The following is a 15,124-nucleotide window of genomic DNA, read 5'->3' on the forward strand; positions in this document are numbered from 1 at the left end:
GTGTGTGTGTGTGTGTGTGTGTGTGTGTGTGTGTGTGTGTGTGTGTGTGTGTGTGTGTGTGTGTGTGTGTGTGTGTGTGTGTGTGTGTGTGTGTGTGTGTGTGTGAGATGACTGTTTGGAAAAATGGCCAGGAGGATAAAATGTCAGTTCCTGTTATTCACAAATGCCACCATCTTCTTCCTGCTGCTCCAATACTTCCTCTCTCTCAGTTCCTTTCCTCTCATGTGGCTCAGAAAAAAACAAAACAAAACAAAAAAAAAGAGATCAGCTCCCTCTCCTCCTCTTCCTCTATCCTCGTAACACCTCGCCTCGCTGTGTGTGCGTGTGTGTGTGTGTGTGTGTGTGTGTGTGTGTGTGTGTGTGTGCGCCGAATCGGTGTCGTGCCGCGTGGGACTCGAGAGCCAAAAGTTACGAACCCCCCCCCCCCCCCGTTGACATGGTGGGTTAGCGGAGCATGAGCTCCGGATCCGTCGGGTTCACTTTCAGGCTTCTGGAGCAGCCAGTCAGCCGAGCAGCCGGCCAGAAACAAGCAGCCGCCCGACCTCCGGCCGCCGCCCCCGATGCGTGAACGACACATCAACACCAGTTACCCTCCGAGATGGGGAACACGTATCGGGGCGCATCGAACCTGCTCGCCTCACGGTTGGGAGCAGGAGCAGAAATAAGTGAAGCCAAAAGCTCCAGCACAGAAAGAAAAAAAAAGGGCGAATGGAAAAAGAGACGTGGGGGGGGGGGGGGGTGATATTCAGCCACACAGGTCAGGTCTGAAATGATTCCAACGGGAGTCTGCAGGGCGGATGGCTTAAAGTTCAGACTCCTTCTCAGAATACTTTCCATATTTGAAGCTTGTGTGTTTTCTTTTCTTGCGAATGTTGTAATTATTACAAAATAAAAGTCACACAAGGTATAAATAATGCTATTGGTAATGCTACTATGCAGAAGATTGAATGTTTTTTTTTGTTTGTTTTTATTCACAACAGTAATGTATTCATTGATCTACAACATAATAACGACACGTAATATAGTTTTAATTGTCAAATTTTGTCAGTTAATAGTATCAGAGCAGCAGAAAGGACATTCAGCATTAAAAAATCAACAGTTTACAGTGCGACTTTTAAAAACTGAACTCTGTAAAATAGGAACCAACTTTCTTCCACGTAAAGCTTCTCAAAGCTCAATGGGACGGCTTCAAATTCATTTGTTCATTTGCATTTAAAAACCCGTGATGAGATCAACCAGAGAAAAACTTCATTTTGAAAACTTTACTACTTTATTTCGAGTTTTTGGTAAATAACCAGACATTCACTATGATCCCCAAAATGGCAAAGTTTGTAAATGAAAGTTACTGTATGTGCTGACACTGTGTTTTCCTGCGTTTGCATGTTCCCCCTGTGGTTACGTGGGTTATTTACGAGTCACTCCAGCTCCGTCCATTGTCCATTTTAACGTGAGGTTAATGAGTAACTCTAAAGTGGCTGCAGAATTGAAAGTGTCTTGGTATTTGTCCCGAATCAGCTCAGACTGACTCCAACTAACAACACTAAGTTGTTTAAAACGTAAATATAACATGGGTGGATGAAAGTGACGTTTTTATTTTCTTTATTCCCAGACCGTTTTAAGAGTCTTTTTTGCCACAAAAGAAATGAATTCTACCTCGTAAGAATAAAGGACGTTCTTCCACAACTTTCCTTTTCTAAGAGGCTTTTCAGAGAAAGAAAATACTTCTGTAAAGGGACTATTAAAGGCTACAAAACTGTATCTCGTATATTTTAAATGGATGAATGCCTCTCAGATAAAGTTTGTCATTGTTTTCTCCATCTGGAGACGTCGTCTTTGCCTCATAAAGTAGAGGAGATACTCTTTGCTGCACTCAAACATCCACCTGAACTTTTAACCGAACTTAATTTCCTCTGACAGGTACGAAGCCGGCGCTTCTTCTCCTGAAATCTATTACCTGCAGAGGCTTTTAGAAGAGGATGACGCGTCTTTAACTCATCACATATCTGCCACTGCGCCTGCCCGCCTGTCTGACTGTCTGTCTCTTCACAGTTCATTGTCTCCTCTTGCCTCTGCGTGAATTCCAGCTCTCCCTCCGCTCTCTACCCGTCCATTTTCCCGTCTCTGCCTTCCTCTTTAAGTGAAGCGTTCGTCTCTCTCTCTCTCTCTAACTTCTTACGTGAAGGGCTCGGTCTCGTGGACGTCCAGGGCAGCGCCGCGTATCCTGCCCTCCTTCAGCGCCTGGGCCAGAGCTTTCTCATCCACCAGACCTCCTCGCGCGGTGTTGACCAGAAACGCACCCTGACGCATCTGTAGCGCAAAAAACAACAACAAAAAAAACCACAGAAACACAAACAGTTCAGGATAGGAGAAAAACAGGGACACGCTGAGCTATTTACAAAGAAAATGTGTGGCTTTGTGCATCTGTCAGCCTGGCAGTCACATTAATCTGCTTGATCTTAAGCAGTAGATCAATCTGGATGACATGACCGTAAAACACATTACATGGGGGCATAATTTGAGAAAAAAATAAAATAAAATAAAAGCTGACACCTTTGTTCCACCTGACATCTGAAAGATCTCGGAGAGAGAAAGCACCTGGGAGAAATACTGTCAGATGTGGGATAGAGAGCGGTCTTTATCCAAAAGCAAGAGATGAAATGAAGGATGAGGGATGAGCTGAAAGATGAGACAGCACCACTGCTGCTTGTGGAATAATAAAAAAAAAAAAAAGGCACAACAAAAAAGTGTGAGAGGGAGGGAGGAAAAAAAATCAAATGAATATGCTGAGAAGAAAGTAATCCCTTAATCTTGACAAAAGCTGAAATCCAGGGGCATGAAAAGCCTTTACACTGGCAGGCAGTCTTTTATTAGGCCTTGGTGGTTTTCACATAAAAGAAATACACAAACATGTACACACACACACACACACACACACACACACACACACACACACACACACACACACACACACACACACACACACACACACACACACACACACACTTCCACTTTAGAAGCTAAGAGCAACTGCCAAAAAATTTGGTGAGGAAAGCGAGACGGAAAAGTGTTGGTTAAGAGGCGGCTGAAGATCTCCCGTCTTTGGGAGCGACGCACACACAGTTAACTAGGTTAGTCTATTACCCGACTCCCACTCCTCCATTATCCTCCCTGCAACGTTCTAACTCGTAAATCTCAGGAAAAAAAAAAAAAAAAAAAGAAAAAAAAAAAAAGGACGGGCGCGTGATCGACGGGACAAAGAGAGGAGCAGACATGGGCTGAGATAGATCGACGGAGAGGGGAGACGCTTCTTCAGAGCGTGCAGTTCAGCAGCCTCCCTGCAGGGGTCGCCCCAGGCAGCGCCTCGGCGTGCAGGTTATTGACTCAGAGAACAGCACTTTTCCCCTCGCAGCGCTCTCGGCGTCCCGCCGTGCAGCCTCGTCGATATATTTGCTGTAGCCGTGGGCTGGCACTAATTGCATTTGACAGAGCAAAGGAATGAATTTGTGTCCAGCTTTGGTGGAGCTTAAGATAAAGAGCGGGGAATGTGCAGGCTGTAAGTGTGCTGCTGTTTCCAGTTTTTTTTTCTTTTTTTTTTTTTTTCCCCTTTCTTTCTTTCCAACTATAATGCTCTTCAGGACAGCCTCCAGGCTGACAGAGTAATAATACACCAGCAGCTCTGCTTGTCTACCTGCTAGATAGCACTGCATTAAGCCCGGGTCGGGTCACAGCTGTTCAACGATACGCTCAGTTGTGTGTGTGTGTGTGTGTGTGTGTGTGTGTGTGTGTGTGTTTGTTTGTTTTACTAATGCACCTGTTTGATGGTGAAGTCGTTGATGAGGTGGTGGTTGTGCTCGTTCAGGTTGCAGTGCAGGGAGACACAGTCGCTCTGGTAGAGGAGGTCCTGCAGGGTGTAGACGCGCTGCACGCCCAGCGAGCGCTCCAGGCCGTCCTGCAGGTACGGGTCGTAGAAGATGACGTTGAAGCCGAACACCTTGGCTCGTACGGCCACCGCCTGGCCCGAACGTCCTGAACACACACGCACACACACACACGCGCACACACACACACGCGAGACATTCAAATTACATCTATGTTCATTTTTTAGGTAATCAATGCCGTTATCTATGTATTGAATGATGTCATCGCAAAGATCAGAATGTGCCATTCCAATTCAATGCAAAATATTAAGAAGTCACCAAAAGAATGAAACATATAGAATACAGATATTACATAAGTGTGTGGTTGTGTCGCTCTGCGACTTGGATAAAGTGTGTTTAGAAGATGGATGGGAAACAGGTTAGAATAACTATTCATTGTGATTACGTCAAAGAGAAAAGGGCTTCGCACGGCACGTTCAGGAGCGCAAAACGAACGCAGAGTAAATCACTTATCGTGGTTTTCCTAGAGGTTAGGGGAGCGAGCTCGTATTTGGAAGGTCACTAGTACAAATCCCGGGATCATCCAACACTAATACCGCCGGCTTGTGTGAAGTCAAACATGCGAATCACATGATTTTTTAAAATTTTTGTTGTTGTATTTATCTGATTTAACCAAGATGCTTGCATTTGTCGAATTTTGCCTTGAAATAAATTCAACTGAGGTTGTAAGATGCTGATTCAGAGAGAGAAAGTCTAGCACACAGAGGCCTCTCCTGTCTCTCACGGCCATTTGTTGTGTAGGATGTGAGCCTCCACTCTGCTGGCTGGAGATACGCTCAGACAGAGAGAGAGAGAGAGAGAGAGAGAGCGAGTAATGGAGAGTTGGATGTTGTTGCTGGTGAAAAGGATCGATAAGGTCCTTTACACTCTCAAGGTCCTCTCTTTGTGATGGAGCATTATGTCCTGCTCTCGGGCTCCGCGGCCGAGGAGAATCATCCCTCCTCTTTTTCTCTCTCGCTGTCAGCCAATAAGAGATGGCAGGATAAGGACTCAGTTACCGCCACGGCTACGGTACTGGACCTACTCAAGCCATCGCTCGGGCTGAAACCCAACAGTATATTCATCGGTGATTGATCTGACATTGCATTGTGATTACACACAAAAACAAGCTTTCCAAAAGGGATATATTTCTGATCCGCCGTGCTCCCCCGGCAGCTGCTCCTCTGTCAGAACATTCAGACGCCACGCGGAGCTCCGGCGTGAACCTGTTGCATGCTGCTGCTGGTTGGAGGAAGGAGTGATGCATCGCGGCGGGGGCCACACTGAGTTTCCGCCGGTGTGACGCCACCAGGTCAGAGCGATGCGATTTAACAAGGTTTTCTGGAGCAGGTGTCCAAATTAGGAGGACTTTCTGCCCGCCCTGCCATTGTTGGAAAATTGGCACAATCGGTGATGAAATAGTTCATTTAAAAGAAAACTGTCTTTAATCTGTGGGGGGCGGGGGCGGGGGCGGGGGGGGGGTCCTCCAGGTTTATTGCATTGCTATTGCATCACTGGAAAAACATTACTATTTAAGTTAGGATTAGCATAAATTACCTTTGATTTGCCTATTTGGGGAATCCCACACTAATCAATGCCACAAACAGAGGAAACCAAGGGGGGGGTGGACCACCCACTCTGATCTGAACATTTTGATCTAGTGCACCTCACTCCAGGACTCGCAGTGGAAAACTATTGCTTTGCATTGTTCATTTATCGAGAGAGAGAGAGAGAGAGAGAGAGAGAGAGAGAGAGACAGAGAGAGAGAGAGAGAGAGAGAGAGAGAACCTGTAGTACAAGGCTGAAACACAGACTTTCATGAATTCAACACAGTTTAGCCTTGATACCTCGCAGACTGATTCAGTTGTTACTGAAGGTCGACATAGAGATAGAAAAAAAAAGATATAGTCATCACTTAAGAATACAAGTGCATCTAAATAAAACACATTTCTATGTCTTTTTCCATATATTATTAATGATTCTGGTTAGAAAACATCTGACCTTATGAAATATTCCTAATTTTTCAAGACGTACGCAGATAATCCAAGAAGTTCACATGTTTCACGGAGCAAATCTCTTTTTAACGTGACCATTGTTTGGACATTTTTATTCCGTTTCTACAAGAAAAAGTTGTGTTTCTTCTAACGGTTGACGGTTCACCAACCGGTCGATAACTCTGTTTGTGTCGGGCAGCTACACTAAACTCGGTTCATTCATCAGCGCTGCTCGCTGCGTGAGAGAGTGACACTGATGAAACTGGTGAGAGTGAATTAAACTCGATCACTGTGCGGAGGCTGAGGTGAACGGCTGAGGTCCGGGTTCACTTCCCGTGGATCTGCCGTAGTGACTCCCGGCACACAGTACAATGGAAAGAAACAACAAATCAAAATCATCTGATTAAGTGAAGTATTTATAAGATTCATAAGTTATTTTCTCATTTATGGGCCAGACATGTGAAATATTCACCAGCTTGTTACTTGTGTTTTGTCCGTAAGTAATGTTAATTCTGTTACATACCCGGAGAAACGGGTGTTTGAGGTGTTTTCCCTTCATGTAACAGAAAGATACTTCACAGTACGATTGAACTCATTTAAGGCTAAAGCCACAGTGTACTTCTCTGTACTGAGAACTGTGCTTGGATCACTTTTGATGGTATATAGGAAAAAAAGTAGTTTTTTTTTTAATGAGGTTGCACTTGCCCAGAAGAAATTCCACGATGGGGACAACACAACATATTGATCCATTTGGTGTTGTGTCGTATGAACGGTCCTAAAGAAGCTGAACGAGCAGGCGGCGAAGCTTTCTTGTTATCAGAATTTTTCCGCTCGTGTAATCTATTACTTATTTTGAGCAGCGGCGCCAGCGACGAGTCCAAAACCGAAGCTGAAAAGTGAAGAGGATGTGAATTTTGGCAGAGCCGGTTGTGTGAAGTGCTCCTGAGCCTGTTGTCGCCCCAAAGCCAGAGGATTTTTCCTGCCTGTGTGCGGCGTTGTGGCGCAGCCAGCAGAGTTGTGCAGCTGGCTGTGTGAGCAGAGCCCAACAAACAAACACCAGGAGGCCTTTTGCTCTCCCCAACCTCCCACTGACAATGGACATTGTTTTGAAGATGGCTCGAGCCAGAGCGACCGGTGGAGGAGGCTGCAGGCGGGAGGATTGGGTGAGTGGGGGAGAAACTGAAGGGGGGGTGGGGGGCGTTTTTCTTTGCCAGGCACAGTAAGTCTAGGTAGAAGCCTGGGACCTGTAGTGTGTGTATGTATGTGTGTGTGTGAAGAGTGTATGTGGACACAGAGATAAGGTGGTACTCTGGAAGGGCTTGTGAGAAGACAGAGCATCTGTCAGCCCAGTGATGTTGAGACAGAGCAGAATGACGCACAAACACACACAATCAGCAATAAAACAGGTGCAGAGAGGGAACGCATTGTAACACACACACACACACACACACACACACACACACACACACACACACACACACACACACACACACACACACACACACACACACACACACGCACGCACACACGCACGCACACACACGCACAGGCAGAATCTAGTCTGCCATGAGGCCCGATTATGGCAGGGCAAGACGTCGAGGGACCACAGCGACAGAGAAAGGGAGTCGAAAAACCGCACAAGAGAGAATAATAGAGATATAATGGCGAGCATCAGAGCAGCGGGACGAGAGAGCGGCGCGGCAGAGAAAGGAAGTCGGCCCGCAGGGAGGCAAAACAGACAACCTTGAGATAATCTGTGGGATGGGCAGAGGGAGAAAAATAACCTTATCGGGGCAGGAGAACAGAAGGCACATGCAGCGGTGAGAGGATATGAAGGCACAGGAGGGGGGGAGAAAAAAAAAAAAGCAGTGAAAAGACGAAGTGAAAGAGCGGAGAAGCCATAGTCACCAAAACCGATGAGGCCCAGGGTTTCGCCGCGGATGCGAGCGGCGCCGGACGCCACCTCCCGGATCTGCTCCACGCTCTGGACCCGCGTGCCCTCCCGGAGAGCCTGGTACAGCCAGGTGTTTCGCCGGTAAAGGTTGAGGATGTGGCACAGGGTGGAGTCTGCCGTCTCCTCCACGGCCGCCGAGGGAATGTTACACACAGCGATGCCTAAAGAAAGAGCGCGCAGGGGGAACACAGCTCAGTGACTTTATCTAGGTTTTTCATTGAAGATGTTGCGTCACAGTGAGAATGACGTTAAAACGTGACACGGTGGCTCTGAATTGGGATTTACTGAGACACAGTTGTTTTTACGTGCACCAAAACAAAACAAAACAAAAAAAGGAAAACACATTTTAATGTATAACTTTACTTCAGTTCACTTCAGCTACTTTCATCAATTTGGCATTCAATGATTCATTCATCACTTTAAACTTTTTTTTAAACCATGTTATTTTATTCCTCTTAATGACTTTCTTCTACGTTCATTACATTTGATTTATTTTGTATTTATGTTTTACATTTTGTATTCTTAACACTTAACATTTCATTTATTTGTATTCTTACATATACCTTTAATTTGAGTTTATTCCATTTAATTTGAATAAGCAGCATTAGTAGATATTTTTAATGTCTTTTTAATGTCGTTTGTTTTGTCTTGTTATTACTGTCAATCACTGGTCCAGCACTTTTAATTTAATTCCCCTAAATTATACCATCAGAACAGATCTAAATCTATACTTCACTATGTCCAATAACCCAGAAAGTTGAATTATTAAGATACATTTGACTAATTAGCAAAATGTCAAAATTGTATGTGCATTCACCGTTAAATATATGTAATAAACCAACATTCAGCGACTTGTGTCGAGCACCGTGAACCTCTGACCTCCTGTTATTACCTTCCCTTTTCCCTCGAACTACTATCTTTTTTTTTTTTTCCTCCTCTCACACTTAAGCACTTCTGCTTGCCCTCTAATGTCCTCATCCCACTCTGTATCTCAGACTAACAGCACGGTCGTCTATGGACAAAAAAAAAAAAGAAAAAGAAAAAAAAGAAATAGCCCGAGCCTGCCTTGCACAATCAATGGCTCCTTTTCTTCTCCCTGAGAACAGCCGTCATATCAGCGCCGCCTTCTCCAGGCACGATAGCTTTTTGACTCTTGCTGTTGCAAAGCAGAGCGCCTCCGGTGAGTGGGCGGCAGTTAGACACAGTATCTGGTATTGGCAGGGAAATGGCAGCTTTGTCAACTGTAAGAGCTGTTTGAGCCACCAGCCTGCTGATATAGAAGCCCGGGTGGAGGTTCACCGGAGCTCCACTCCTCTCCCCGTGCGTCTTTCACGCTCCGTCTCTCTCAACATTCGGGCTCGCAGCGGGAAGTCCGCGGGTCGTCTCACTATTTAGCTCTGCTTCTGATATTGTGAAAATCCATATAGTGAAACTGTAAACATGATGCGCGGCGCGGCCCCGCTTCAGTATTTCTATCTGTGTCTTATCTTGACATTTTACCACCGTCCTTCAGAGCGACGGGGCAATTTTCCAAATGAGAAAGCGCGGTTGTTGTGATGAATCACCCCGGCAAGATTCACCTAAATCTGATTACTGGCGCCGGAGGTATCGCATGTCATTAACAGATGAACAAACGATCAAACAAGCAAATGAGCAGAGCCTGCTCCCGACCAAGAAATCAATAAAACTTTGTATGAGGTGCATCTCAAAGCAACATAAGACACATCACCTCTTCTAAGATCTTGACACAAAAAAAAAAAATCCCTATTATATAACAGCAATTACATAGACAACAAACAACAAAAGAAAAAAAAAAGGTAAAACTCTATATAATACCTGAAGTATAAATGAGGCGAAATTTTAATATTCTGTGATTCCTGGAGCATAACCACCCTGCCTATCATGAATAATTGGATGTGTTTTAATCAAATAGGGATAAACGTTGCTATTGATGTTGTTCTAATGAGCCCGTTTACATGCACACAAAAGAGCCAGTCATTATCTGAATTCCGTTATCCGATCATTCGAGTGTTCATGTAAGCAGCAAAATGTAACATTATCTGATTATGAGAAATCAGATGAAATGTCTGTGCATGTGAAAGAAAAAAAATAAAACTGAAATATGATCTACATAGCAGCTAAAAGTCAATGCAAAGCCACATATTTCATTACAAATAAACTCAAACCATCGACACAGATAACACACTAAGAACTTGTTCAGCAACACAAAGCCAGACGTGTTAATAACAACAGGAAGTCTGAAACTCTGAAAGCAATCCAAGAATAGACGGAGACCACGTTTACACGTACCCGGGCATTTGAAAAAAGGGTGATGTTTCCCTGCCTTTGAGCATCGGCACATAAACGCAGCTACAACATCACCACAAACGATGATTCTTGAAAACTCCGGCGACAGTGGAGATGTGGATAAAATCTGTGTCTCGGTTTGCGTCGAAAGGGTAGGCGGAGAGTTAAGTCACAATTCGTGACATCGTGTTTTTTATTTCCCAGGATTCTGATTGGTTATCTCATGCATTCGTGCTTTTCGTTACACTGCCCCCTACAGGTTTGGCTGATATGCGGGTCCGCGTCAATGAAGATTTAATTTTTTATTTTTGGGGGGGAAATATCCGTTTTTGTAAAAACCCGGGTACTTGAAACGTTTCAACTCACAAGTTTGTCAATTTTAACATTTCAGAAGTAAACACATCAGATCGGTTTATTCCATTTATTCGACTGCTCCCAGCTATCAGCTTTTCACGGCCATGTAATCACACTCAGTGTCAAAAAACACAAGCGTTCCTTCTTCATTTGGATTGATAATGCCACTATTATTTCTTAAGAGGAAGTCGTTGAAATACTTTCTCGGTAGATTTTGCAGCCACTGTGTTCGGTATTGTTCTGCATGTGTTTCTCGCTCTGTGTTCAAACTGCCCCCCCCCCCCCCCCCCCCCCCCCCCCCCCCCGGTCAACATTTTGCTTGCTTGCTTTCTTTTCTTCGTCGCATAACTGTTTGTACTTTTTGCTTTTAACCTTGTGTTGTTCGTTGTGCTGAAGCTCAGAGCTCCTCATAACAAAAACTGTTTTACTTTTGTGACTTTCTGAAGTCAGCATACACAACATTAACTGCCAGAAAAGCTCACGTGTTCTCTAAAGCACACAACATGTTTCTCTTCAACAAATACATTCTTCAAATTACTGGCTGCTACGATCCGACAAAAATAATGTGTTATTGCTAAAAGAAATTCCGAAATTCCGAAAAGAAAGCTACTAGTTAGCCACTTGAGACAAATGTTTGAAAATCATCAGAACGTGGAGGCAGAATTTGGAATCATCAATCGGGAGCAGAAAGAATGCGAAACAAAACTGTTTAGATCATTATAAGAAGGGTAAAGTTACATAAATCGTACAAAAGCAACAGTGAATTCAATAATTAGTTCAACTATCTAATCATGTATTCTGATGTCGGTTCATTTAATTAATCCATCTAGGATCCTGTTCACAGGAGATTAAGGTGTTTCATGTATTTATAACTCATACTTTATGAAACACACTTTGAAAATACATTCTTTTTTTTTTTTTTTTATGCAATACGACTTTCTAGAAAAGAAGCCAACAGTCTAATGAGAAACTGAGACGATTGTGAGTTTGTACCCAGCTCTCCAGCAGCCTTGATGTCGATGTTGTCGTAGCCACTGCCGATGCGGATGATGATACGTAGAGCTTTAAATTTTTCCAGGTCCTCTCTGGTCAGGGTGATGGTGTGGTACATCATGGCTCCCACTGCCTCATTAAGCACCTGCACACACACACACACACACACACACACACACACACACACACACACACACACACACACACACACACACACACACACACACACACACACACACACACACACACACACACACACACACACACACACACACACACACAAGATGTAGTGAAAAAGCACAACGGAAACTTCCCACAATCCATCATTCCTTCCAACAATCCCTTTTGTCCGTTAATTTTTTTGGAGCGTCGTGCATCATTTGGCCATCAGTCCAATTTAGGTTCATAAGAACTCATGACAATCACAAGATCACATTCCTTCCTGAGGACTCATGAAAATCACATGTCCGGCATGACTTTGGACACTCGACATCTCGTCGCTGCAGAACCTACAGGCGTCACATGCTCACCAGCAGCATTGGCACATTGTTCAGCAAGCAGCTGCAGTTTCGCACGATCAACACAAATACAGGCATGCGAGGATGAGCCACTGATCACAGGTAAAAACCGTTGCGATACGACAGGATACGCTGGGTCAAATGACCTTTTTGAAACCTTTTAGTTTGCACGAGACGATAAAGAAAAGCACCAATAATTTGGAAAGGCGAAATTCTACACGTCTGTGCTGCTTTTTTTTTGTATTTAACAGAAATGTGTGTTACCGTTGCTTTATTTTGACATTTGCATGCCACAAAGAGGTTCGAAACAAGGCAAAATTGATCAGATTCAACTTTCCATCCATCTGTATGTCCTGTATCTGGTTCCTTCAATTAGAATAGAATATCAATTCCTCCCAAGTTACAGTAAATAAATGCAAATGGATAAAATCCACAACATAGATCAGAATACAAATACAATAATAAACAGTAAATATCAGTATATACACGAAAGCATTTTGCAATAAATCCATTTGGAGTCACTGATTAAACGGCTCGACGAGAGGATGGATTGTGTGCCCAAGGTATTAATCCCACATAAGCTCAGGGAGAACATGTAAATTCCAGAGCGTGGAATCAAGCCTGGGTCTTCTTGCATTGACGCCACAGTGCACTTCTCCACAATGCCACCCAAAGTTAATCCTTTTCTTAGAGGGAAGCGCTAAAAATGTGCTCACATAAATAATTCACCAAAATATTCTGAATTCTCTCACCGCCGGGCGTCCCGCGGCTAAGAAACACCGCTCACTCCCGACACTTAACATGGACAAGGTGACCTGGCCTTTTTGAATTAGTCAGATGTGGATCTAAACTATTCGCCCTCAGTATGAGCTACAGCCCCTCATCAGCACCTCAATAACAGCTTTATATTCACCTCCAGCCAAACTGCATTAGCTCTTCCCTGTGATTAGCAGATTAGCTGTGAATTTCCATACTGCTTTTATTAGAGCCGTGTCCGGGACAGGCCTCCCAGACACTGGGTCAAGGTTAAAACTCACTCATCACCGGCCAAAATGCACAGTTTATTCCATCTGCATGGAGCCTGAAGGTCCTGGGCTGTTTTTGAGGTGGAGACAACTTTGTCTGGCAGTCAAATTGTTTTTTTTTTCTTTCTCTCTTTTTTTTTTCTGGAATGGAAATTCACCCCAAATCTAGTTTACTTTAATGGAAACTCTGACTTAAACTATATCACCCTCTCCACTGTAACAAAAGCCTTATTGCTTTTAGCATCTATGGTTTCCTACGATGCCTGTACTTTCCGGGGGAAAGGCAGAAAAGCCTCCCGATTGTCCTGGGCGAGCATAACGGGGAGTATAATGTTGCAGTGGGGGTTTGGATTTTGGTGATGCACGTACTGCGCTGTGTATGAGTGTTTGCCTCTGTGGCTTCTCTGGGAGAAATGTTATGGCTATGAAGTCATCCCACTGGTGATCAGGGTGGATATACTGGAGATGACAGCCGGCTTCAATGCAGGGAACAGACTTTTTCCACCTTGTGCTGTTTAAACTGTCCCTCCTCGGAGCTGCTGAGCATTTACTGAAGCACAGCAATGCGAAAAGCTTCAAACAACACAGCAGGACACCAGACAATAATTTGGATTATGAAAAGAAGCCTGTGACCCCTTTTTGATTGGCCCTTTTAAATCCACTTCAACACTAAAGCGGAGATGTGAACAAAAAAAAAAAAAAAAAAGGAAGCAGTTCAAAGGGAAAGTAGTCTCATGTGTTAATGAAGCTAATGTTGCCAAACAAAGCTTTAATTGTGAAATAACACCTGTAAACCTGCGGGAAAGGGGACTTAAAGCAATATTTGAAATTAATAGTCCATCTTAAGAGGACAGCTTTAGTTGTCGAGTTCAATGAAATCCTTCGGCACAAAAAAACTGCTTTTCAAAATGTGCAAAATACAAACCAATATATAGATTTAAAAAAAAAAAAAAAGGAATTTATTGCACCAATCTTAGCTGACCCTGATGTTTTCACACACCTCAAGCTTAGGATGAACACAAGTCTACTTTCCACATCAAACGTTTGAGTATATCTTTATATTTTAAATCCATGTAAATGTATTATTGTGCTGCTACTGTTTTATTGTCTACGTTATTACGCTGAAGTAAGAATTTTTCTATTAAACCTGTATTTCCTTAAAAAAAAAAGAAGAGAAATTTAGGACATAATTTCACATCTTTATGGATTTCTTTGTTCAGTTATTTTAAGCATTAATATTTAGTTGAAGAGAGATTACTGCAGGCATAATGAAACTCAGCGAGCGCAGTGAGATGCTATTTTGTTACAACTGAATTTTGTAAGGCGTACATTGAAGATATTTAAAGTATAAGATGTTATAAGTAAACTTTGAGACATTAAAGTATTTGGAACTGAGCCAAGAGCTCTCACTTTAAGAAATCAGAATATTGTCATCCTAATCAAGGCATTAAAATTAATAATACATTTTCAGAGTTAATATATAACAAATCAAACATTTAGTTTTTGCAATTAGCCATGTAAATATAGAACTGGACTAAAGCGACAGTCTAAAGTATTTTAAACATGAGGCAAATAATGACACAGCCATTATTTTGTAGCAGTAAGGCTAGGAGCGCTGTTATATAAGCAGAGTGAGGCGGTCTACAGTGTAACAGGCCAGTATTGACTCCGTGCCATTTGGGCTATGATCCAATTTTTACAATCCACATGTGACTATGAGCTGCGGTGGCGGTGAAAAAGCCGAGGGATCATTGACCTTGGACGAGGATGCTGGAGCGCAGGTGCTGCATGCAGGATTTGCTCTCACTCAAGTGGTGAAGTAATTCAGTCCTGATATGTATTTTTTGCTGTGTGTTTTGTTTGTGTCTGTGTAGCCCCAGAAATAGGGGCTTACCAGGTAGAGGATCCGACATATTTCCAGATGGATTTTTACATTCAACCTTTTTTCGTCATTCTTACCCATAAGCCCCTGCTTTGTGTTTACGTTGGAGAGTGTGGCAGCTGCTGTCTGCCCTGACAAGATCACACTGCAACTCCCAGTGTTATCAACGCCGCATCGCCG

General features: G+C 43.5%; 1 protein-coding gene across 4 annotated transcripts in view; it reads right to left on the reverse strand.

Annotated features, from left to right (window-relative positions):
* The window catches only part of LOC308109002 (C-terminal-binding protein 2), a 57,864-nt gene that overhangs the window by 6,149 nt on the left and 36,591 nt on the right, over positions 1-15,124 (reverse strand). For all 4 annotated transcript variants that reach the window (XR_013935309.1, XM_080462335.1, XM_080462336.1 and 1 more), the window contains exons 3-6: positions 11,520-11,664; positions 7,820-8,026; positions 3,812-4,026; positions 2,177-2,307 (exon numbers count right to left, since the gene is read on the reverse strand). Coding sequence is in view for 3 of the 4 variants with exons in the window: in XM_080462335.1 (XP_080318461.1) it covers positions 2,177-2,307; positions 3,812-4,026; positions 7,820-8,026; positions 11,520-11,664 (698 nt within the window). In the remaining variant the exon portion in view is untranslated. The remainder of the gene's footprint in view (positions 1-2,176; positions 2,308-3,811; positions 4,027-7,819; positions 8,027-11,519; positions 11,665-15,124) is intronic.

Source organism: Lipophrys pholis (assembly GCF_963383615.2).
Source record: "Lipophrys pholis genome assembly, chromosome: 1".
In the NCBI taxonomy this organism is placed as follows: Eukaryota; Metazoa; Chordata; class Actinopteri; order Blenniiformes; family Blenniidae; genus Lipophrys; species Lipophrys pholis.